At 43.1% G+C, this 26,517-nt stretch overlaps 1 protein-coding gene across 3 annotated transcripts in view; it reads left to right on the plus strand.

Moving 5' to 3' along the window:
• The first annotated feature begins 358 nt into the window (after positions 1 to 358).
• The window catches only part of LOC143286786 (uncharacterized), a 289,541-nt gene continuing 263,382 nt past the window's right edge, over positions 359 to 26,517 (plus strand). For 2 of the 3 annotated variants that reach the window (XR_013055855.1, XM_076594568.1), the window contains exons 1-10: positions 359 to 418; positions 2,006 to 2,184; positions 3,112 to 3,313; positions 5,090 to 5,254; positions 6,320 to 6,501; positions 7,520 to 7,592; positions 12,688 to 12,852; positions 17,574 to 17,715; positions 18,527 to 18,592; positions 25,218 to 26,517. The exon at positions 25,218 to 26,517 is cut by the window's right edge. Coding sequence is in view for 2 of the 3 variants with exons in the window: in XM_076594568.1 (XP_076450683.1) it covers positions 2,008 to 2,184; positions 3,112 to 3,313; positions 5,090 to 5,254; positions 6,320 to 6,501; positions 7,520 to 7,592; positions 12,688 to 12,852; positions 17,574 to 17,715; positions 18,527 to 18,592; positions 25,218 to 25,371 (1,326 nt within the window). In the remaining variant the exon portion in view is untranslated. The remainder of the gene's footprint in view (positions 419 to 2,005; positions 2,185 to 3,111; positions 3,314 to 5,089; positions 5,255 to 6,319; positions 6,502 to 7,519; positions 7,593 to 12,687; positions 12,853 to 17,573; positions 17,716 to 18,526; positions 18,593 to 25,217) is intronic. The other variant, XM_076594569.1, reaches the window with a different exon arrangement.

A 26,517-nucleotide genomic window follows, 5' to 3' on the forward strand; every position in this document is an offset into this window, starting at 1 on the left:
CACAGCATGACGCTTTCGGCTTTCGCGTTCACTGAACTTCGGGAGCACAATGGCTGCCGCGCGCGCCACACGTTCGCCTCAAGCGCTCAGCCACACGAAGGTGCTGTGCTATCCGTTCTATTTATAACCTTGTAGTTCACACTGGGGCCACAGCAAGTGATCTGACGTTTACGGCAAACTTAAAAAGAAAAAGATAAGGAAAAAAGGACAGAAACGAAGGAGAATATTTAGAACGCACTCGAAGGAGTAAAAAAATATGTCTTGATATTTGATGAAGAGTTCAATTATTTAACAGAAACGCGAACTGTTTTACGTTATGCCAAAAAGTGTTCTCCTTAGTTTTTAAACAACATGGCGACTTCAAACAACTCTCCTCACGTCAGAATTGCGGAAGATGCACGAAAAGATCGTGAAGAACGTGGGTTCATATTCATAATCGATGAGTCTCTTTGTATATTTTATGTGTTGTTTTCATATATATATAGAACTCTTGATATCACACTTTCAGTGCAGGAGAATAATTGTTTCTTGTTCATAATTATTTGCTCACTTGAGTAAGGGCAAGAGAGAGAGAGAGAGAGAGAACGAACGAACGAACGAACGAACGAAAATTTATTTTACAAGGGTAAAGAAGTAAGCACAAAGTACTTGTTTACATCTGGCCCTCTGGGCAAGAATAATAATTGAGAAAAGGAAAAAATATATATATAATAAAAATAAATAAATTTAAAAAAAAATAAAAAAGCGAGAGTCAGTTCACAACACCAACGTCAAAATTACACAAGCATGTGCAAAGATAAACATAGAACTTATGTACAATACAATATCGTGATAGATGAATAACAACAAGGACAATAGGATAGGGGCGTGGTGGAGAGTGGAAGGAAGAATGGACAAGGGGAAGAGAAAAGAAGGCAGGGGAGGCTGACTGAACAGACAGATATAGTGACAGTGACAGTGGAGACAGACATAGAGAGAGACTGACAGGGGAGGAGAGAGGCGTGTATATATTGACATGTTATAATGTTTGTTGTTTATAATTGATATGCATCACATAATCACATGTTTTTTTAATAAATGTGCATGATATATGTTTTTAAGGTTAGGGATGCTTTTTACAGTGTTTACTTTGAGGCAGGATAATATTTCAGAGATGGAGAGAGAGAGGGGGCGAGGTGGGGGGGGGATAGGTATGGTATGAGTGGGATTTTATATGCACACAGACAGGCAGACAGACACACACACACACACACACACACACACACACACACACACACACACACACACACACACACATCTGGACCCATGACATTTCATTTCCGAACACTCTGAGATGACATGTCATTTTGTTTAGTTTCATGTATGTGTTAACTGTGTGTAACAAGTTCCAGTAAAAAAAAGACTACATAGGCCTTGAGGCAATGTTCATTTGCATCTGATGTGGTTTCTTGTTAACATGTCCAATGAAAGGTATATCAATAGACTGGAAATTTTTTTCTTTGAGAATGTTAACTGGTCTGCTTCTCTGCACATACACAGACACACACACACACACACACACACACACATAATTATATAAATAACGTAATACATATGCTATATAATGGTATTGTTATATGTCATAGCATGCTTTTAAATGATTAAATTTTTTCGGAAAACAGATAGTTTTTACTCAGATTATGCACCACACTCATGAGCTTATATGCACACAAACATTTACTCATGCATGCATATTTGGTTGTGAGGACACTTGCATACACACACACACACACACACACACACACACACACACACACAGAGAGAAAAGATGGACAAGACACAGACTTGCGCAATTATACACATACACACACAGACACACACAGACACACACACACACACACACACACACACACACACACACACACACACACACACACACACACACACACACACACACACATGACCGTGTGCACACCAATGATAAAACTATACCGTCATGCATATTACTGTACTCTGTTGTTTTCAGAAATGAAAGTGCATTTTGCTGAAGCCACGGAACGTGGCAATGCCAGCGCAGTTCGCAGCCTGCTGGAGTCAGGGGACATGATGCCTGACATTATCGTCAACAGAGAAGGCTTTGATAAAAGCCCGCTGAATCTGGCCTGTACCTACGGTCAGACATCGGTGGTGGAGGAACTGATCAAGGTGAATGTATTTTCTGTCAAACTGAAAACATTTTAATTAACAACCAGTAAAGAGTGGTAACTCTCTTCATTCGCAAGGTACACAACTTCAAGTCAATACTGCTTATGCCATCGATTCAGGTTGCACACAGGTAAATAAAAGTTACACTGGAACAAAGTCAGACACTTCCTCTAAAAGGAAGCACCTTTTTAAGAGCTCGTTGCGTGTCTTTCTTCATTAGGTTAGGAAAAAAACAACAACAAAAAAACTAAACAAAAACAAAACAAAAAACAGGTGCACCCACTTTCCATGGTTTTAAATCATTTCAAAGGTCAGTTTTTTGTTGTTTTTTTTTTTTTTTTTTTTTTTTACATTGTTGTGAACATTTTTTTCATTTGGATGACATTTTGTATTCATTGTGATTGTCATGAAAAGGTGTGAGATAGATGTTTCAAATTAAATCTGAGTGTGTGTATGTGTTCTAGTGTGTGTGCTTTTCTGTTTGTGTGTGTGAAGAGAGAGATAGAGAGAGAGAGGGAAAATCAGAGAGAGAGAGTGTGTGTGTATTTGTGTATATGTGTTTTGGTGAATATGTGTGTGTGTGGTGTGTGTGTTTTTATGAATCTGTTGCGTGTGTGTGTGTGTGTGTGCATACAAGCATGTACATGTGTGCATGTATATGTGTGTGTTTGTTACTGAGCGAGTGTGAATGTGTCATGTGTGCATGTCTGTGTGTGTGTGTGCACATGCATGCGTGCATGTGTGGGTTTGTCACTCTGTATGTGTGTGTGTGTATGTGTGCGTGTGTGTGCACATATGCAAAATACCTGCCCACCCCCACCCCTCACCTACATACCCTCACACACAGACTTCTCTACACAACAGTATCCTATCACTGATAAAAAAAAATCTGAATCAAAACTAAATGTTTGTTGTCTCTTCTTTTAGGGAGGAGCAGACCTGACTCTGAAAAGTGCATCTGGCCGTATTCCCCTGCACGAAGCATGCATCGGTGGTCACACGGATGTAGTCAGTATCTTGCTGGACCATATGTCCAATGTGGACATTGCTGACAAAAACAAGCACACAGCAGCCCACCATGCTGCCTACAATGGGGAGGGGAAATGCCTCAGACTTCTGGCCATCAAAGGTGAGAAGAAAGAATGGTGTTGCTAAACTGGTTGATATTCTAGTTGTTGGATCAGAGCAACAACAACAATCAGACATAAACTGTGTTGCTAAAACGGTTGATATTCTATTTGTCTGATTACATTAGTCATTGTTGTTAACAACAACAACAACAAAAACAACAAAAGGAGGAGAAATTTTGTTTAATGTCCCATCACACATATCGGTGATTGAAGACATTTTGTTAAAGTATTTATGAATACATTTGAGTATTGTCGGTTAGAAGGGGTGGGAGATGTGAATGAATGGAGGGTTGGGGGAAACTGGGCAAATGAGGGTGAAATGAGGGTAAAATCTGAACAAAATTTCTAAATACAATTACAGGAAATTACTTAAAGGACTTCATAAAAGAGAAGTCATTAAAATGACAAGCGAAACAACTGATAATGAATGCAAAAAGTCAAAAACATCAATGTTCTCAGTCACTTGTGAGGACACACTTTTGTATGCATAAGGCTTCGTCAAGCTACAGTAAAAAATTATATGCTTAATTGTCAGGTTACTAAAACATATGCACTTGACATTAAAACAATACTTGGTCCGTAATGAATTTGATAATAGTCTGAGAGCTAAACTCAGAATTGGTCTGTGAATCGGACCAAAGTCTGAGAGAGTCAACTGATGAGGTTTTAGACTTGAATTCAAGCACCTATAAAAGTCTCTTTCTAGTATATTGCTTATTTCCTTGTATGACAATGGGCAGTATACTTTTATACTATCTGTATGATTCTTTGCTCCCCTTTTTGCTGCCCTGTCTGCTTGGTGGTTATAAAGGAATCCAGTATGGGATGGTATCCAACACAAATCAACATTTGTACCCTTCGCAAATAGGGAGTGCAATAAATACCTAATGTCAAAACAACAAAAGGACATAGAGTTGTGGTCTGGATGCTTGCCATTGTTCAGTTGAGATGATAAACTGAGGTCCTGTGTGTCGCATATGCTTTAAAGCACATCAGAAGAACTAATGGAAACAAAAGGGTTGTCCTAGGCAAAATTCTATAGAAAAACCCACTCTGATAAAAAAAAAAAAATTACACTTGCAGGCAGGTTTGGGGGGGAGGGGCGGGAGGGGGGGTGGGGGTGTGGAGGTGGGGGAGGAGGAGATTGCCCACAATTTGGTTTATTTTGTTTTCCGTATGTGTGTGTGTGTGTGTGTGTGTGTGTGTGTGTGTGTGTGGCCATGTGTGTGTGTGTGTGTGTGTGTGTGTGTGTGTGTGTGTGTGTGTGTGTGGCCATGAGGGTTTGTGTTTGTGGCCATGTGTGTGTGTGTTTGCGTTTGTGGCCAAGTGTGTGTGTGTGTGATCATGTGTGTTTGTGTGTGTTTGACCATGTGTGTGTGTGTTTGTGTTTGTGGCCATGTGTGTGTGTGTGTGTGTGTGTGTGTGTGTGTGTGTGTGTGTGTGTGTGTGTGTGTGCATTTGTGTGACCGTGTGTGTGTGTGTGTGTGTGTGTGTGTGTGTGTGTGACCATGTGTGTTTGTGTTTGTGTTTGTGGCCATGTGTGTGTGTTTGTGGCCATGTGTGTTTGTGTTTGTGTGACTATGTGTGTGTGTGTGTGTGTGTGTGTGTGTGTGTGTGTGTGTGTGTGTGTGTGTGACCATGTGTGTGTGTGTTTGTGTTTGTTGCCATGTGTGTGTGTGTGTGTGTGAATGCGTGTTCGCACGTGTGTGTGTGGGTGGTGCATGTGCGCACATGCATGCATGTATGCATACACACATAGCATGTGTTTTTTTCAGGAGCCAATCTGGTTGCGGAGGACCACAAGGGACGACAGCCAGCCCACCTGGCCGCCATGCGTAACCACGTCAAAATCCTGCGCTTGCTCTTCGACCATGGCGTGGACCTTGACTGCTGCTGCGAGGCCGGCAAGACTCCGCTTCACTATGCAGCCCAGTATGGAGGTGGGTCTCTTGTTTTTTTTTTCAACAGATCGGATGAATATGTTTAAAAAAAAAAAAAAGAAAAAAAAAGAAAGAATGTTGGAAGATCATTCCAGATTACACACACATACACACACATACATACACACAAGCATGCGCTTACATGGACACACATGCCCTCACAGACACAGATACACACACACAAACACACACGCACACACACACACGCACACACACACACACATTTTGGCATAATCCTGATTTTTTTTTTGTTTTGTTTTTTTAGGGTTAATTGTTTGTGGGCCTCATTTCAGTATCAAAACGGCTGAATGAGAGGATTGAGGACCAACTTCCAATGCAAAGCCCCAGACACAGTGGATACGAATTCACTGCCTTCACGGCAGAAAAAGGACTATGGAACATTTAACCTTAACTCACTGTGGACAAAGGGCCCCTGGGGCCATACTGTTGACAACTGTTTCACACGAAGGGCCCTGATCCCCTGAACAGCCTTAGATAGTTTTGAATTTTTGGAGTGGCACCTAATTTGCATAAAGACGTTATAAGCTAAGAATATCTTAACTGACCTTTCCACTCTCCACTGCAGCCAATAACTGCAATGTGTGTTGCTGTGCTCACGAGCAGCAGAGTTATTTCTGCGGTGACTGGTTCACGTGAACAGTGCATGTCAGCAATGGCGTCTGACCCAGTTTCGTTTCAGTCACAAGGCAGACAACAGAATTAGACAAAGAGGCCCTGCCATTTAACGTTCTGAATTTAATCTGTTTCAAACTCCTTGTGCTTTTCTGGATTCATTTACAAGTCATCAGTGCGAGCAAATTTTGAACAAAAAATATGGATACTTTCATCATCTCAATGTATGATAGCATAAGAAGGGAGGAAGTTTTATATTTTGACCCCAACTACCTTGTTATGTTACTGATCAGTTCGGAAGTTTTCAGTTCATAAGTTCAAACAGTTGATTTTTGGCAATTTTATTTCTTACCCATACAAATGGGTCGTCTGTGGGGAAAGTGAGGGGAGCTAATTGGCAGTAGAGTTAATCGTTTGTTGTCTGTCCCTCAGCCCTGGAGTCGGTGGTGTGTCTGGTGGAGAGGGACTGCGACACAACGGTGGGCGACGGCAACAGCTTTCTGGCAGCACACCTGGCAGCCAGGTATGACAAACTGGACTGTCTGCGGTTCCTGGTGCAGCAAGGCACTGCCCTGGACGCTGCCCAGTCAGAGGGCCGCACACCTGCCCATGTGGTGAGTGTGTGTGTGGCGGAAGGGCCAGCGGGTGGGATTACTATGTCTTAGTTTTTTTATTTTGTCAGATTTTATTTCATTTCATTGCGTATCTGCTTACTTTATTCATTTATTTGTTGGCTTTTTTTTTTTTTTTTTTTTTTTTGCTGCCCCATTATCTGCACTGTTTCAGTGGAATTACTCCCACACCGCTCATTCAAATTCCACCATACATGGCCACAACCGGGGTCATCCGTCACAGTTCCAGCGTCGGCAGTCCACAGGGAATCATCAGTCACCAGGAGGCCACACACCAGAGGAGACCCTGCACTGCTGCTGAATCCCTTCGGTGGTGTTCAGTGGTGCCTGTTCTGATTTAACGTACTGAGGACACCACCGGCTAAGCCCCCTACTAACGACAATAATGGCTTAGTTGGTGGAGCCAGACTGAGTGAGCATCCCTCCCAGAGTGGAGGCAGCTACCACATCCCTCAAACAACAGCCCCCCATGAATCTGCCGACACTGAAGACATTGACATGGCTCACTCCAAGCACAGAAGTGGAGGGGTATCGAAACTGAGGTCACCATGAGAACAGGGCATGAAAGGCCAGACTTTGAGATTGTTTTGTTTATATTTATGATGATGAAGGAGGATGACGATGACGATGATGATGTTGCTATGGAGGTCCATTTTGGTTTGGGACTGCATGACAAGGCTGTACTCTACGCTTCCTGTCATAATGATATCCCAGCGTTAACCAGGCCCAAGAGATACAGACACTTGCAGTGTTGGTCAGGTAATTAGAGCAACACACCCAAAGTCGCATCCTTGAAGTGGATGACACTCGACTGTGTAGTCCCAGTCTCCCCATTTAAGCCCACAGCACACTGGGTAGGAGCCGGCCATGGGCCGAAAAACCCACCTCTGCTGGGATTCGAACCCGTGTCCTAGCCATCAGTCCGCGACGCTAACCACTTCGCCACGACGGCTGGTTTGTTGGCAACATTTTGAATGCCAGGAATTTTTTTCTTTTTCAGGCAGCTTTGTATGGAGCATATAATGTTCTTCACTGGCTTCTGGAGAAAGGAGCTGATGTCAACATTCAAGATCGTGAGTGCTGACAACATGGTGTTATATTATCTCTATTGCATCGTCTGCTATGATGACTTATCACAACAAATACTCACAACTCAGTGCATTACTTCTTTTATTGTTGTTGCTTTTTTTTTTTTTTTTTTTTTTAAAGATATGTTAGCTATACCCCTGGATTCAAATGAATAAAAGTAAGACACTTGTGCATGGATAATTAGCCACAGTAAGATACAAATCAAAGCTAAAGAAAGAAAAAGCATGGACAATTAAGATGAAGTACAGTCCATCCAGTCATAATGGTATCTCATTGATAGAAGAGTTTATCAAGCATTGAAACCTTAAATGAACAACACTCGCCTGCAACATCAGTGGCATGTGTGGACATCTGTTCTTGATCAGTGCTGTTCTTCTTGTTCATCGTCGTCATCATGAATGGCTGTGAAGTGGCTTTTCTTCTGCTTCTTCTCCTTAGCGCATTGTCTGTTCACTACGGTGTGAGCTAGACACAAACATATTCATTCTTTTCAGCACACGCATATACACTTATACAGTGGGTGTGGGGAATGGGAAGGGATGGGGTTGGTGGGTGGGTTGGGGGGGTGATATGTAAAGTGACCATATCATACTGGAATAGCGTTTTGCAAACTTGCAAACTGTGCTGTTAATGTTTTTTTTCAGGGAATTCCCATTCATGTGTCTTGTGTAGTTGGACAGAATGTTAGTTGTGTGGGTCCAAGCCAGAGAAAAGAACTGCAGCTTACACAACTCAAAAAGTGCTGTACTTTTATGCACCACAATGAAATGCGTTAGATTTAAGATAGTGTAATTGAATGCAGTCAGTTTAAACATGATTCGACGGGTGCAATAGCCGAATGGTTAAAGCGTTGGACTTTCAGTCTGAGGGTCCCGGGTTCGAATCACGGTGATGGCACCTGGTGGGTAAAGAGTGGAGATTTTTACGATCTCCCAGGTCAACATATGTGCAGACCTGCCAGTGCCCAGGATCAAATACGCATGTTAAAGATCCTGTAATCCATGTCAGCATTCGGTAGGTTATGGAAACAAGAACATACCCAGCATGCACACCCTCGAAAGCGGAGTATGGCTGCCTACATGGCAGGTTAAAAACGTTCATACACGTAAAAGCCCACTCACATATATACGAGTGAACGTGGGAGTTGCAGCCCACGAACGAAGAAGAAAAAACAGGATTCAAAGAGATATGTACAAACAATACAGATGAGCAAAAGCTTTGGGTGTGTTCGGTCTGTAGTAAATACACACACACACACACAGTGCACACCAACACTGGTGGCCTTTCTCAAACACAGCTTAGATATAACCCAGTTCAGTGGTGCAGAACTTCTTCTTCTTCTGCGTTCCCCGTGATCATGGTCTCAGACTTGCAGTCCTATGCTGGAAATGAAGGTGGTGGTCTTGATGAGGTCTTCTTTGGTGCCCCAGAGCTTTTCTGCCAGTGTGGCTCCATAGGGCCACTGCTGCGTCCGTGCATCTTGATACAGGGGGCAGGACTGCGGGATGTGCTCCGGGGTTTGTGGGCCTGTCTTACACGGGCAGTCAGGAGTGTGTGACAGCTTCATTCAGTACATGTGGTCTCGCAGGCGGCAGTGCCCCGTGCGTAGTCGGAATATGATTGTCTGCTGGAATCGCTGCAGGTGAGGCATCTGGTCATCAGGTGGATGGCTATGTTGTTGCTGGAATGTGTTTTTGAATTTTCATTTGACCAGAGTTTTTGCCTCCCAGTATGAGACTGGCTGGTTTGTCTGCTCCAGTCTGCTGCCAGACTTGGCCATGTGCAGAACTGAACATTACAGTACACATACTGGTACAGTGGGCCTTATCATTATTATTGATACTTACACAGCGCCTGTCTTCGATCGGAGACTAGACTCTAAGCACTTTCCAAACACAGTCATTGGCACAGCAAGCTGCCAGCCTGGGTTGAGCCGATTGACAGCTGCCTCTGACTGTATCAGTATCGGTATCAGTAGCTCAAGGAGGCGTCACTGCGTTCGGTCAAATCCATACACACTACACCACATTTGCCTAGCAGATGCCTGACCAGCAGCGTAACCCAATGCGCTTAGTCAGGCCTTGAGAGATAAAAAGAGGGGAAAAAGAAAGAAAGAAAGAAAGAAAGAGAATAAATAAAAAAAAGAAAAAAAGAGAGAAATAATGACAGCTATTTGTTTCCTGTGTCATTGAGTCAGGCTTTCAATCACATGCACACATATGCCCATGTATATTAGCTAGATCATTGAGTCAGGCTTTCAATCACATGCACACGTTTGCCCATGTATATTAGCTAGATCATTGAGTCAGGCTTTCAATCACATGCACACGTATGCCCATGTATATTAGCTAGATCATTGAGTCAGGCTTTCAATCACATGCACACATATGCCCATGTATATTAGCTAGAGAAATGCAGTATGTTGCAGCGCTATTCTGATCTAGTACAACACATATCAGATCAGATCACAACACGAAACAGCACAGCAGAACATATTACAACACAAAACAGGGCACAGCAGAACACATTACAACACAAACAACACAGCAGAACATAACACAAAACAGCACAGCAGAACACATTACAACACTAAACAGCACAGCAGAACACATCACAACACAAAACAACACAGCAAAACACGTTACAACACTAAACAGCACAGCAGAACACATTACAACACAAGGCAGCACAGCAGAACATATTACAACACAAAACAGCACAGCAGAACACATTACAACACAAAACAGGGCATAGCAAAACACATTACAACACAAAACAGCAAAGCAGAACACATTACAACAGAAAACAGCACAGCAGAACATATTACAACACAAAACAGCACAGCAGAACACATTACAACACAAAAACAGCACAGCAGAACAGAACACAAAACAGCACAGCAGAACATATTACAACACAAAACAGCACAGCAGAACATAACACAAAACAGCACAGCAGAACACGTTACAACACTAAACAGCAAAGCAGAACACATTACAACAGAAAACAGCACAGCAGAACATATTACAACACAAAACAGGGCACAGTAGAACACATTACAACACAAAACAGCACAGCAGAACACATTACAACACAAAACAGCACCGCAGAACACATTACAACAGAAAACAGCACAGCAGAACATATTACAACACAAAACAGGGCACAGTAGAACACATTACAACACAAAACAGCACAGCAGAACACATTACAACACAAAACAACACAGCAGAACAGAACATGAAACAGCACAGCAGAACACATTACAACACGAAACAGCAAAGCAGAACACATTACAACAGAAAACAGCACAGCAGAACACAACACAAAACAGCACAGCAGAACACATTACAACACAAAAACAGCACAGCAGAACAGAACACAAAACAGCACAGCAGAACACAACACAAAACAGCACAACAGAACACATTACAACACAAAACAGCACAGCAGAACACAACACAAAACAGCACAGCAGAACACATTACAACACAAAACAACACAGCACAACAGAACACATTACAACACAAAACAGCACAGCAGAACACGTTACAACACAAAACACCACAGCAGAACAGAACACAAAACAGCACAGCAGAACACAACACAAAACAGCACAACAGAACACATTACAACACAAAACCGCACACCAGAACACATTACAACACAAAACAGCACAACAGAACACATTACAACACAAAAACAGCACAGCAGAACACAACACAAAACAGCACAGCAGAACACATTACAATGCAAAAACAGTACAGCAGAACATAACACAAAACAGCACAGCAGAACACATTACAATGCAAAAACAGTACAGCAGAACAGAACACAAAACAGCACAGCAGAACACAACACAAAACAGCACAGCAGAACACATTACAACACAAAAACAGCACAGCAGAACATAACACAAAACAGAACAGCAGAACATAACACAAAACAGCACAGCAGAACACATTACAACACAAAACACCACAGCAGAACACGTTACAACACAAAACACCACAGCAGAACAAAGCACAACACAAAACAAAACAACATAACACAGCACAGCATACCACTCATGCCCAAAGCCATCATATCACATCATTTCACACATCTGCACACCCCCTTCACACCCTTCCCTCTATTCCCTGCCAGAAATCACTCCATGTCAAACTGCAACCATGTGCATGTGAACGGATGTGTATCAGACTTGCGTGTGCATGTGTTGTCTGTGTGTGTATTTATATGTATATATATATATATATATATCCGATGTGCTTATCTTGGATTTTATGTGCATGTGTTGTTTGTGTGTGTATGGGTCTGTATGTGTATGTATCAAAATTGCGGGTGCATGTGTTGTCTGGATGTGTGTGTGGATGAATGTATGTGTACATGTGTGCACCCCCCCCCCCTCCATGCATGTAAATTGTGTGTGTGTGTGTGTGTGTGTGTGTGTGTGTCTGTCTGTGTATGTTTTTGTTTGTGTTGTTTTGTTTTGTTATTTTATTTTATTTTATTTTATTATTTTATTTATTTATTTTTTTAAAATTTCTTTTATTTTATTTTATTTTATCTTATTTTAAAAAAAAAATTTTTATTTATTATTTTTTTTTAAAAGATTTTTTCTCAAGGCCTGACAAAGCGCCTTTGGGTAATGCTGCTGGTCAGGCATCTGCTTGGCAGATGTGGTGTAGCGTATATGGATTTGTCCGAACGCTGTGACGCCTCCTTGAGATACTGATACTGATACTGGTGTGTGTGTATGTGTGTGTGTGCATGTGTAGTCTGTGTGTGTGTGTGTGTGTGTGTGTGTGTGTGTGTGTGTGCATGTGTAGTCTGTGTGTGTGTGTGTGTGTGTGTGTGTGTGTGCATGTGTAGTCTGTGTGTGTGTGTGTGTGCGTATGCCATTCATTGTGCTTAGGACTCACAAAACACATTATATATATATATACATATATATATATATATATATATATATATATATAGAGAGAGAGAGAGAGAGAGAGAGAGAGAGAGAGAGAGAGAGAGATACATAAATAAACAAAGTACATGCATGATGATTCTCACAATGCGAGCTGCGGGCAGACTTTGGCAACTGCCCGGCGCACTACGCGGCGGAGGGGAGACAAGCGGAGTGCTTCAGCTGCTGTCTGCTGCACGGCGCCGCCACTGACATCATCAACGTGCACAACGACACGCCCCTCAACTCCGCCAGGAAGGCCGGTTGTCCCCTCCTGATTGAGAAAGCTGGTAGGGAGGGGATGCGGTGGTTTGGTTACGGATGATGGCAGTGGAAGTTGTGTGTGTGTGTGTGTGTGTGTGTGTGCGTGTGTTAGTTTGTGTGTGTGTGTATGTGTGTGTGCGTGTGTGTGTGTGTGTGTGTGTGTGTGTGTGTGTGTGTGTGTGTGTGTGTGTGTGTGACCTGTTTATTTTGTGATGGATATAGGCAAATGAATGTTATGAAATGTATCTGCACCAATGTGTGTATGTATGATTGTATCTGTAAATGCTCAGGGCTCTCCGGAGATAGTGCGTCCAAATATTCATTATTATTTGGTGTTGCAGTGAAGGGGGGAGGTGAATAGAACAGTGGCAGTGTTGGTGTTGCAGTGAAGGGGGAGGTGAATAGAACAGCGGCAGTGGTGTTGGTGTTGCAGTGAAGGGGGAGGTGAATAGAACAGCGGCAGTGTTGGTGTTGCAGTGAAGGGGGAGGTGAATAGAACAGCGGCAGTGTTGGTGTTGCAGTGAAGGGGGAGGTGAATAGAACAGCGGCAGTGGTGTTGGTGTTGCGGTGAAGGGAGAGGTGAATAGAACAGCGGCAGTGTTGGTGTTGCAGTGAATGGGGAGGTGAATAGAACAGCGGCAGTGTTGGTGTTGCAGTGAAGGGGGAGGTGAATAGAACAGTGGCAGTGGTGTTGGTGTGTTGCAGTGAAGGGAGAGGTGAATAGAACAGCGGCAGTGTTGGTGTTGCGGTGAAGGGAGAGGTGAATAGAACAGCGGCAGTGTTGGTGTTGTGGTGAAGGGGGAGGTGAATAGAACAGCGGCAGTGTTGGTGTTGCATTGAAAGGGGGAGGTGAATAGAACAGCGGCAGTGTTGGTGTTGCGGTGAAGGGAGAGGTGAATAGAACAGCGGCAGTGTTGGTGTTGCATTGAAAGGGGGAGGTGAATAGAACAGCGGCAGTGTTGGTGTTGCAGTGAAGGGGGAGGTGAATAGAACAGTGGCAGTGTTGGTGTTGCATTGAAGGGAGAGATGAATAGAACAGTGGCAGTGTTGGTGTTGCAGTGAAGGGAGAGATGAATAGAACAGCGGCAGTGTTGGTGTTGCAGTGAAGGGGGAGGTGAATAGAACAGCGGCAGTGTTGGTGTTGCGGTGAAGGGAGAGGTGAATAGAACAGCGGCAGTGTTGGTGTTGCAGTGAAGGGGGAGGTGAATAGAACAGCGGCAGTGTTGGTGTTGCAGTGAAGGGGGAGGTGAATAGAACAGCGGCAGTGGTGTTGGTGTTGCAGTGAAGGGAGAGATGAATAGAACAGCGGCAGTGTTGGTGTTGCAGTGAAGGGGGAGGTGAATAGAACAGCGGCAGTGTTGGTGTTGCAGTGAAGGGGGAGGTGAATAGAACAGTGGCAGTGGTGTTGGTGTTGCAGTGAAGGGAGAGGTGAATAGAACAGCGGCAGTGTTGGTGTTGCAGTGAAGGGAGAGGTGAATAGAACAGCGGCAGTGTTGGTGTTGCAGTGAAGGGAGAGATGAATAGAACAGCGGCAGTGTTGGTGTTGCAGTGAAGGGGGAGGTGAATAGAACAGTGGCAGTGTTGGTGTTGCAGTGAAGGGGGAGGTGAATAGAACAGCGGCAGTGTTGGTGTTGCAGTGAAGGGAGAGGTGAATAGAACAGCGGCAGTGTTGGTGTTGCAGTGAAGGGGGAGGTGAATAGAACAGCGGCAGTGTTGGTGTTGCAGTGAAGGGGGAGGTGAATAGAACAGTGGCAGTGTTGGTGTTGCAGTGAAGGGGGAGGTGAATAGAACAGCGGCAGTGGTGTTAGTGTTGCGGTGAAGGGAGAGGTGAATAGAACAGCGGCAGTGTTGGTGTTGCAGTGAAGGGAGAGGTGAATAGAACAGCGGCAGTGTTGGTGTTGCAGTGAAGGGAGAGGTGAATAGAACAGCGGCAGTGTTGGTGTTGCAGTGAAGAGGGAGGTGAATAGAACAGCGGCAGTGTTGGTGTTGCAGTGAAGGGGGAGGTGAATAGAACAGCAGCAGTAGTGTTGGTGTTGCAGTGAAGGGAGAGGTGAATAGAACAGCGGCAGTGTTGGTGTTGCAGTGAAGGGGGAGGTGAATAGAACAGCGGCAGTGTTGGTGTTGTGGTGAAGGGAGAGGTGAATAGAACAGCGGCAGTGTTGGTGTTGCGGTGAAGGGGGAGGTGAATAGAACAGCGGCAGTGTTGGTGTTGCGGTGAAGGGGGAGGTGAATAGAACAGCGGCAGTGTTGGTGTTGCAGTGAAGGGGGAGGTGAATAGAACAGCGGCAGTGTTGCTGTTGCAGTGAAGGGAGAGGTGAATAGAACAGCGGCAGTGTTGGTGTTGCAGTGAAGGGGGAGGGGAATAGAACAGCGGCAGTGTTGGTGTTGCAGTGAAGGGAGAGGTGAATAGAACAGCGGCAGTGTTGGTGTTGCGGTGAAGGGGGAGGGGAATAGAACAGCGGCAGTGTTGGTGTTGCAGTGAAGGGAGAGGTGAATAGAACAGCGGCAGTGTTGGTGTTGCAGTGAAGGGGGAGGGGAATAGAACAGCGGCAGTGTTGGTGTTGCAGTGAAGGGGGAGGTGAATAGAACAGCGGCAGTGGTGTTGGTGTTGCGGTGAAGGGAAAGGTGAATAGAACAGCGGCAGTGTTGGTGTTGCAGTGAAGGGGGAGGTGAATAGAACAGCGGCAAGTGTTGGTGTTGCAGTGAAGGGAGAGGTGAATAGAACAGTGGCAGTGTTGGTGTTGCAGTGAAGGGAGAGGTGAATAGAACAGCGGCAGTGTTGGTGTTGCAGTGAAGAGGGAGGTGAATAGAACAGCGGCAGTGTTGGTGTTGCAGTGAGGGGGAGGTGAATAGAACAGCGGCAGTGTTGGTGTTGCAGTGAAGGGGGAGGTGAATAGAACAGCGGCAGTGTTGGTGTTGCAGTGAAGGGGGAGGGGAATAGAACAGCGGCAGTGTTGGTGTTGCAGTGAAGGGAGAGGTGAATAGAACAGCGGCAGTGTTGGTGTTGCGGTGAAGGGGGAGGGGAATAGAACAGCGGCAGTGTTGGTGTTGCAGTGAAGGGAGAGGTGAATAGAACAGCGGCAGTGTTGGTGTTGCAGTGAAGGGGGAGGGGAATAGAACAGCGGCAGTGTTGGTGTTGCAGTGAAGGGGGAGGTGAATAGAACAGCGGCAGTGGTGTTGGTGTTGCGGTGAAGGGAAAGGTGAATAGAACAGCGGCAGTGTTGGTGTTGCAGTGAAGGGGGAGGTGAATAGAACAGCGGCAAGTGTTGGTGTTGCAGTGAAGGGAGAGGTGAATAGAACAGTGGCAGTGTTGGTGTTGCAGTGAAGGGAGAGGTGAATAGAACAGCGGCAGTGTTGGTGTTGCAGTGAAGGGAGAGGTGAATAGAACAGCGGCAGTGTTGGTGTTGCGGTGTAGGGAGAGGTGAATAGAACAGCGGCAGTGTTGGTGTTGCGGTGAAGGGGGAGGTGAATAGAACAGTGGCAGTGTTGGTGTTGCAGTGAAGGGAACTAAACAAAAACGTTCTTCCATCACAACTGACACACTCAAACTTGGCAGTTACATCCATCCCTCTTTCCAGTTCAGTCAGGAACCTCGGTGTTGTCCTTGACAACACACTGTCCTTGCAAAAATTTATCAGTCAGACTTGTCAATCCTGCTACTGTCAATTGTGGTACATCAGTTCCATTTGGAAATATCTGTCCAACAACGCAACATCTAGACTTGTCGTTTCTCTCATTCTCTCTCGCCTTGACTACTGTAACTCTCTATTGTCTGGTTTGCCTGCTCCATCCATTTAGTCCCTTCAGTGCATACAAAACTCTGCCGCCTGACTCGTCCTCAGAAAGAAAAGATCTGAGCACATCACTTCTCTTTTGCAACATCTTGACTGGCTCCCCGTCTCACACAGAATTAAGTACAAGATCAGCACTCTATGTTATAGATGCATTCACAAATCTGCCCCTTCCTATCTCTGTGGCTGCCTTCACCTCTACACTCCATCTTGATCTCTATGATCGGCTTCGAATCCACTCTGTTTATGCATACCCAGATTCAAATACTTGACTGTTGGCCACCGTTCCTTCTCTCTCTTTCTCTGGACCTTGCAATTGGAATGAACTTCCTCTTTCGCTTCGTCAAGTCTCCGCACTCAGCTCTTTCAAGTCTGGCCTTAAAACCTGTCTCTTCCCAAAATAGCCTACCTTCCCTGACTGTTCCTTGTCTTCAGTTTCTCCAGTTTTAGAGTTATGCATGCGTGTGAATAACTGGTGTGAAAGCACTTTGATTTGTCTCTGGACAAGATTCAGCGCTATATAAATACCATAATAATAATAATGATAATAATAATAATTGTTATTATTATTATTATTATTATTATTATTAAGGGGGAGGTGAATAGAACAGCGGCAGTGTTGGTATTGCAGTGAAGGGGGAGGTGAATAGAACAGTGGCAGTGGTGTTGGTGTTGCAGTGAAGGGGGAGGTGAATAGAACAGCGGCAGTGTTGGTGTTGCAGTGAAGGGGGAGGTGAATAGAACAGCGGCAGTGTTGGTGTTGCAGTGAAGGGGGAGGTGAATAGAACAGTGGCAGTGGTGTTGGTGTTGCAGTGAAGGGAGAGGTGAATAGAACAGCGGCAGTGGTGTTGGTGTTGCAGTGAAGGGGGAGGTGAATAGAACAGTGGCAGTGGTGTTGGTGTTGCAGTGAAGGGGGAGGTGAATAGAACAGTGGCAGTGGTGTTGGTGTGTTGCAGTGAAGGGGGAGGTGAAGTGCCCGGGGTGCCACAAGAAGCAGCAGCTGATGCAGTGGGAGGAGGACCACCAGCCCTCTGGGGTGGAGAGAAGCATCTCCACCGCCATGTCCACCGCCTACGTCTCCCCCCTGCCCAAAACGCCGTAAGTGTTGCCTCCCTTCTCTTGTAAGTGTTGTCTCCCTTCTGCCCAAATTGCTGTAAGTGTTGTCTCCCCTCTCCTCAAAAACGTTGTTAAGTGTTGCCTCCCTTGCCTCCCCTCTGCCCAAAACACTAAGTGTTACGTCCCTTCTGCTGTAAATGTTGTCTCCCTTCTACCCAGAACGCTGTAAGAGTTGCCTCCCTCCCCTCTGCCTAAAATGCTGTAAGTGTTACCTTCCCTCTGCCCAAAATGCTGTAAGTGTTACCTCCCCTCTGCCCAAAATGCTGTAAGTGTTACCTCCCCTCTGCCCAAAATGCTGTAAGTGTTGTCTCTCTTCTGCCCAAAATGCTGTAAATGTTACCTTCCCTCTCCCAAAAATGCTGTAAGTGTTGTCTCTCTTCTGCCCAAAATGTTGTAAATGTTACCTTCCCTCTCCCCAAAATGCTGTAAATGTTACCTTCCCTCTCCCAAAAATGCTGTAAGTGTTACCTCCCCTCTGCCCAAAAGCGTACATCCATTTGGATAAGTTGATAAACCAAGGTCTTGTGAGAAGCAAGCATTTGGTGCACTGAAAAAGAACCCATGGCAACAAAAGCGTTGTCCTCTGGCAACAATACTTTGGAAGAAATCCGCTCTGATAGGTGAACAAATATACATGCATACCCCCAAAGGCCAGAATAGCGGGTCAGGTTATGCTGCTGTCAGGCATCTGTCTGGCAGAGGTGGTGGAGCGCGCGTGTATGGATTTGTCCGAAACGCAGCGACACCACCTTGAGAAACTGAAACTGAAACTGAAACTGTCACTTGCTTTCAGTCCCACCAGAAACTCCACGAAGAGCATGCAGGTATCGCTTGCCAGCCCCGTAAAGAAGGTGGAGAGGTAATGACGTGTGGTGAATGTAGCAGCAACAACACAGCATTAACTTCATGTCTGTCAGCCATGTGGACATGAGCTACTCCTGCTGCCTTTTTAACACTGTAAACAGCTTTGTTTTCTAGCAGACTGGAGTGGAAATAATAAACATGCTAACTCAGCGTCTGCTGCGTGGCAGGAGGTGCTTTGATTTCAGCTTTGAACTTTTAAGATTTTTTAAATTTTTTAATATTTTTTTTATTCATTGTTGTTGCTTATAGCGTCTGCTTTCTCTGCACTTTGTGTGGTTTGCTATTGTATTGGAAGCTTTGACATTATAAAGATTTGTGTGATATGCCATTGTATTAGAAGCTTTGACATCATAAAGATTTGTGTGATGTGCCATTGTATTAGAAGCTTTGACATCATAAAGATTTGTGTGATATGCCATTGTATTAGAAGCTTTGACATTATAAAGATTTGTGTGATATGCCATTGTATTAGAAGCTTTGACGTTATAAAGATTTGTTGTGATGTGCCATTGTATTGGAAGCTTTGACGTTATAAAGATTTGTGTGATGTGCCATTGTATTAGAAGCTTTGACGTTATAAAGATTTGTTGTGATGTGCCATTGTATTGGAAGCTTTGACATCATAAAGATTTGTGTGATGTGCCATTGTATTAGAAGCTTTGACATCATAAAGATTTGTGTGATGTGCCATTGTATTAGAAGCTTTGACGTTATAAAGATTTGTGTGATGTGCCATTGTATTGGAAGCTGTTATTGTAAACATTGTTTTCTTCTTCTTCTTTGTTTGTTGGGTGCAACTCCCATGTTCACTTGTATAAATACAAGTTGGGTTTTACGTGTATGACCATTTTTACACAGCCACGTAGGCAGCCATACTTCATTTTCGGGGGTAATGACACCTGTGAGTGATTGCTGACTTGCTTGCTTGTTAACAGCACACTGCTGAGTCCTCATAGACACAGAACATTGCTGGAAAGAAACACTGCACACAGCTTTTTTTCTTTGTGTGTGTGTGTGTGTGTGTGTGTGTGCTTAGAGTTAACTTCATCAAGATTTTGCACCTTATAAATATTATTATTGTTAGCAGTAGTATTTTTATGTATTTATCTATTATTTTTTATTTATTTATTTTATTTTATTTTATTTCATTTTTTAAATTTATTTATTTATTTATTTTTTGTTGTGGATGTTTTTGTTTTTTTAATTTATTTTATTTTTGTTATTTTCTCGAGGCCTGACTAAGCGCGTTGGGTTACGCTGCTGGTCAGGCATCTGCTTGGCAGATGTGGTGTAGCGTATATGGATTTGACCTAACGCAGTGACGCATTCTTGAGCTACTGATACTGATACTGATTGTAGTAAAAAATAATTGATGTTCCATCCTTTTTTTTTTTTTTTGCTGCTCCATCATGGAGTGATGGCCGAGAGGTAACAGTTCCACCTAGGAAACGAGAGAATCTGAGCGTGCTGGTTTGAATCATGGCTCAGCCGCCAGTATCTTTTCCCCCTCCACTAGACCTTGAGTGGTGGTCTGGACGCTAGTCATTTGGATGAGATGATAAACCGAGGTCCCGTGTGCAGCATGCACTTAGCACATGTAAAAGAACCCACGGCAACAAAAGGGTTGTTCCTGGCAAAATTCTGTAGAAAAATCCACTGCAATAGGAAAAACAAGAAAAAAAACTGCACGCAGGAAAAAATACAAAAAAATGGGTGGCGCTGTAGTGTAGTGACGCTCTCTCCCTGTGGAGAGCAGCCCAAATTTCACACAGAGAAATCTGCTGTGATAAAAAGAAATACAAATACAAATACAAATCTGCACCGTTTCAGTGGCATAACCCCCATGCCGCTCATTCCAAGACCCTCACACCCCCTAGACTAACCACACCACACCCGGGTGTGTCGCAGTCCTAGTGTCGGCAGTCCACAGAGAACCATGTTCATCTTCAGCTCAGTTTCTTCAGTGCACTGTTACTGACGTTGCTTTTTGTTGGAGTCAGACAGTCACGATTGCTTTCACTTATATCACACAATGTTTGTCACTGCCATCGTCTGATGTAATGTGCATGGATTGTGGTGACTATTACCCTATCAGTTCATTTGGATCCATGCACAAATGCATGTTTTGTTTCCTTCTTGCAGGTTGCTTACTAGCTGGAGAAGTTGTCAATATTATTTTAGATCATCACTATAACTTTTGTTAATTTTTTGTTTTTTGTTTGTTTGTTTTTTGTTTTTTGCTTCCCCATTATCTGCACTGTTTCAGTGGTATTGTATGAACCTCCCCCCCCCCCCCCCCCCCCCCCCCCCCCCCCTCCCCCCTACACAGCCACATCTGGTTTTGTTGAGTGACTACGGATATTGAGAGCATATGCTTTTTGACTCACTTGTGTAAACAAAGTGAGTCTGTGTTTTAACCCGGTGTTTGGTTGTCTCTGTGTGTGTGTGTGTGTGTGTGTGTGTGTGTGTGTGCGTGTGTGTGTGTGTGTGTGTGTGTGTGTGGTAAACTTTAACATTGCCATTTTCTCTGCAAATACTTTGTCAGTTGACACCAAATTAGGCATAAAAATAGGAAAAATTCAGTTCTTTCTAGTCATCTTGTTTAAAACAATATTGCACCTCTGGGATGGGCACAAAAAAATAAAAAAGAAGCCAAATTATATGCAAACTGCATGTACTGTTATATTTATATACTTTTTTTATTCTCTAAACTTGGCACTTTGATATGATATTCTGACACAACAACAAGAGCAGTTATTTTTATCATTTTTTGTTCAAACAGGAACTTCTTTTGCTAAGCATGGAAGTTATATTGATTTTGCAAACATTTTGGTGCAGAAAGTAAAAAAGGGAAATTAATCTGTAATTAATGCTAGTGGACTTAATTTGCTTTAAACTGATCTTTCTCATCTTAAACATTACATTTTGAAATTATACTCAATACATAAAAAGCTTGTGTGTTTTGCTCTCAGTGTGCAGGGCTTTCACTATGTTCATTAGCCCAAGTGGTCTTTTTCGGAAAATACTAAAATCAGTACGACGAGTGGACTTTATAGATCTGTTGGCTGAGCCCTGAAGGTCATGGGTAAAAATCAGTTGTGTACACATATTTATACATATTCAAAGTGCGTGCTCATATTCTTCGCGAACGCGAACGACGCCATTTTGTTTCAAGTTGTTGACCTGCCCGTTCAGTCCTATATTCAATCGACAATACACGATAACATGTGATGGAAAGTTGGAGAAGGAGACCGTTAAATATTTATTCAGAGAAAGATTTGTGAACGCCTCATCACTTAGTGGATTATGCCCCAAACTGCCATAAAGATATCCATAGAATCAGTCGGAATTCACAGTTAAACATAATAAACCATGAGAGTTAATACCCTTGAATTGATGAAACGCAAAAATTTCCAGTCTTGACTTTTCTCAAAATGAAGTCCTTTTCACTTCATACAACGTTTAGAAGTACTTGTACTTGGCTCTACATGTTATTCGTTGAACAAAAAAAAAAAAAAAAAAAAAAAAAAAAAAAAAAAATCAATTTTCATATAACTTTAAAACTATAAAACTAGAATGAACATAAAAGAGAAATTGAATTGACCATGTCAACCAGGTGTAACTAAACTTGTACATCTATCTAGATCCAGAGAAAACGGCTAAATGTTGCAGTGTGACTGCGGCGATAGCCACGTCTCCTTTACCGCGGACTTAAAAAAGAATTTTTAATTGTCCTTAAAGATTTTTTGAATGCCCAATATTATACCAGAATAATATGACTTGAACAGCGTTCTCACTGCGAATACCGCAATCGATTTATCGCCCTTTAAAAAACGCATGTTTAAATATTATATTTTTCGAACGTCAGTTATGGAGCCACGATAGTGTAATGGATGAGACAGCTTCTTCTCATCCAAGCACGCGGGGTTCGAATCTGCTGTTAGGACTTTTTTTTTTCTTTTTCTTTTAACCCGAAGCTTTATAATAACAAATACAGAACACATTTTAACGATTACATTTAAAAAAAAAAAGTGTATCACAAGTGAGTCTTGAAGGCCTTGCCTCTCTTATATGTTGTTATATATATATATACTGAGTTAAAACATGTGGGCTTTATGAATATTTTGCAAAGTCAAATTATTCTGTTAAATCTGACTCTTGACTGAAATTCGTCTTTTGTCAAGGAATAGGTAAAACGGGACGTTTGTAAGTGTTTATTCGTTTAATTTACATTGCAGAACAATACTATACAATACAATAATAATAATAATGATAATATATTGCACTTATATGGTGCAAACTCCCCTTGTAATGGGCTCTAAGTGCCTCACATGAAATAATACATATGCAATAGTGTATAGCACACACGAGCACATGAGGATATGCAAGTGGAAAAAACATTTATATACATCAGTACAATACTACAATTTGCAGATATGAATATTCCCTGGAAAAAGGCACAAAACACCCCCCTACACACACACACACACACACACACACACACACACACACACCCTTACCATACAGTACAGTACAATGTAATACAATAGAATAAAACAAAGCAGTACAGTGCATTACAGTACAATACAATCCAATCCAATGCAATACAATACAATACAATACAATACAATACATGATCGTAAAAAACATGTTTACAGTCTGGTCAAAACGGTCAGTGTTAGACACTTGATGGTCAAAACGGTCAGTGTTAGACATTTGATGCATCATCACAATCCACCAGGAGTTTCTGGGAACCCCCCCACCCCCCCAAAAAAAACAACAACAACAACCCAACTTATCATGAACTAATGACAGTTCTGTTAGATATTCTTCATCATGTTGTTTCACAAAACAGTGCAGATTTAGATCTGTGGATATGGAACAGAGCACCTGCATGAGATGTGGATGTGTCACTGCAAAACCAAGTGAGAGTATGGTGTCACTTTATCTGTGCAGTCTTTTTTTTTTCTTCTTCTTCTTCTGTACCTGGCATATCGTTCTCACTCACAACCAATCCATTGTGTGGAGTGATGGCCCAGAGGTAACGCGTCCACCTATGAAGTGAGAGAATCTGAGCGCCTTGGTTCGAGATCTCATAGTCGCCAGTATTGTCTCCCCCTCCACAAGACCACGAGTGGTGGTCTGGATGCTAGTCATTCAAATGAGAAGATAAACCGCGGTCCCGTGTGCAGCATGCACTTCGCGCATGTAAAAGAACCCACGTCAACAAAAGGGTTGTGTTTGGCAAAATTCTGTAGAAAAATCCATTTGGATAGGAAAACAAATAAAATTGGAGGCAGGAAAAAATACAAAAAAAAAATGGGTGGCGCTCTCAGTGTAGTGACACGCTCTCCCTGGGGAGAGCAGCCCGAATTTCACACAGAGAAATCAGTTGTGACAACAGAAAAAGAGTAATATAATACAATAATACAATGAACTGTGTGGTGAAACCAAGTAAAGGTTGCTGATTCTGGATTCACATAGAAGAAATTTCACAACTCAGATGGTAGTTTCACACCGCCTTCCTCAGTAAAAATGATACTGGAAAGTTTGGGGTTGGCTGGTTGGTTTGCCTGTGAGCAAACACAATTCACTGTTGCACCACTGACCATGATCAGTATAAGGGAATTGTATTATTGTATTACTTTTTTTTTTTTTTTTTGTCTCAACAGATGTTTCTGTGTGAAACTCGGGCTGCTCTCCCATGGGAGAGCGCGTCGCCACACTGAGAGCACCACCCTTTTTAATTTATTTATTTATTTTTATTCTGCCTGCAATTTTATTTGTTTTCCTAATCAAAGTGGATTCTTTCATAGAATTTCGCCGTTGACAACCCTTTTCGTGCCGTGGGTTTTTTTTACGTGCGCTGAGTGCATGCTGCACAGGGGACTTCGGTTTATCGTCTCGTCCGAATGGCTAGCGTCCAGACCTCCACTCAAGGTCTAGTGGAGGGGGGAGAAAATATTGGCGATGATGGGATTTGACCCAGTGCACTCAGATTCTCTGGCTTCCTAGGAGGACGCATTACCTCCAGGCCATCACTGCACTGGGCTCCAGGAAAGGGGATCTCTCTCTGGATTCTCCCATCGTGTCTGATGGATGAGTAGGCAGGCTGAGACCTATCTGCTGACGTGAGTCCTCATGTGGGTAAGGGTAAAAGTATGTAAAGGGTAAAGCATGTATTTGTATTTGTATTTCTCTTTTTATCACAACAGATTCCTCTATGTAAAATTCGGGCTGCTCTCCCCGGGGAGAGTGCGTCGCGACACTACAGCGCCCCCCCCCCCCCCTTTTTTTTCCGGGGCGCAGTTTTATGTGGTTTTTTTTTCTATCGAAGTGGATTTTTCTACAGAATTTTGCTAGGAACAACCCTTTTATTGCCGTGCAAGGTATAGTGCAGGGGGGAGAAAATATTGACGATGATGGGATTTGAACTAGGGTTAAAGTGTGTAAAGGGTAAAGCATGTAAAGAGTAAAGTACTCAGTAAACGCCCATTCCCCAACTTAGCAAGGGTGAAGTTTAATCAAAGTGGGAGTGGGCGCTTACAAAGTAAGTTTATACGGTGCTTACATGTTTTTCTTTCCCCTTTTCCTGACCTGCGCATATGGCCGTGTTGCAGCCAGCGGCCCACCCAGCCGCAGAAGAACCTGTTCAAGGTGGACCTGAAGAAGAAGGTGCCCAAGAAGAAGCTGCCCGAAAGAGACCTGCCGGCCAAGTACTTTGGGGAGTACCTGGACCCGAACGAGAACTTCTCCTTCTTCAAGACACAGTAAAGATGGTGGTCCATTATGCTGTGGATGGCGAGAGTATACAAACGAAGTCTGCCCCTGTCTCGTCTTGGGACTTAAAATACACGCCGCACAGTAAACATGGTGGTCCGTTATACTGATGCCGTGGATGGCGAGACTATACGAACAAAGTCTGCCTCTCTCTCTTTCGTCTTTGAACGAATATACTCGCCGCTCAGTTCTTGGATGTTTGTTTGGGATTTATGTGTTGTTGTTTTGGATGTGTAGGATTTTTAACAGTCCCTGAATCTAGGATACCAAAACAGGACTTTACTGGATGCTAGGACATCTCCGGAAAGAAAGAAAAAAGACAAGGGGTGTTGAATATTTCTTTTAAATGAGTTACTTGAAATGAACTGCTCCCACTTTCTGTTGTTTAGTTTACTTGTTGTGTTTAGTGGGTGTGTCTTAGTGTTGTTCCAGATGCCAATGCATCATTCTTTAGAGACGATGATCATTGACTTAGGAGGGCCCAAGTAGACTAGCAATGTGTACACAAACAGACACTTTTGATGGTAGCTGAATTTGAGTAACAGTGTTTACACAAGCTGACACTACACTTTGGTGACAGTTGAATTAGAACAATAACAACAACAAAAACCAACAACAAAAAAAAAAAAAATAGATGAGAACAACAACGTTTACACAAGCTGACAGTTTTGGTGATAGTAGAATTAGAAAAAAAAAACAATGTTTACACAAGTTGACAGTTTTGGTGATAGTAGAATTAGGGGAAAAAAAAAGTTTACACAAGCTGACACTTTTGGTGAAAGTAGAATAAGAATAACAATGTTTACACAAGCTGACACTTTTAGTGAAAGTAGAATTAATATTTAAAAAAAAAACCCAAAATCAACAACAGTGTTTACACAAGCTGACACTTTTGGTGAAAGTAGAATTAGAGTAACAATGTTTATATAAAATGACACTTAGTGATAGTAGAATAGACTGCCGGAGAGTTCCATGCTCACATGACAAATAGAGGCACGTCACATAATGTGTGCTCTCGAAGTTGTGAGCGACAAAGGAAATAGAGAGAGACAGAATGTGCGAAACAGCAGGCTTCTGTTTTATTTATTTATTTTTTTTTCGACCGTTTGCTTCATACTTTGTATATTTTAGTGTGCATAC

The sequence above is a fragment of the Babylonia areolata genome, chromosome 10 (genome assembly GCF_041734735.1).
Source record: "Babylonia areolata isolate BAREFJ2019XMU chromosome 10, ASM4173473v1, whole genome shotgun sequence".
NCBI lineage: Eukaryota > Metazoa > Mollusca > Gastropoda > Neogastropoda > Buccinidae > Babylonia > Babylonia areolata.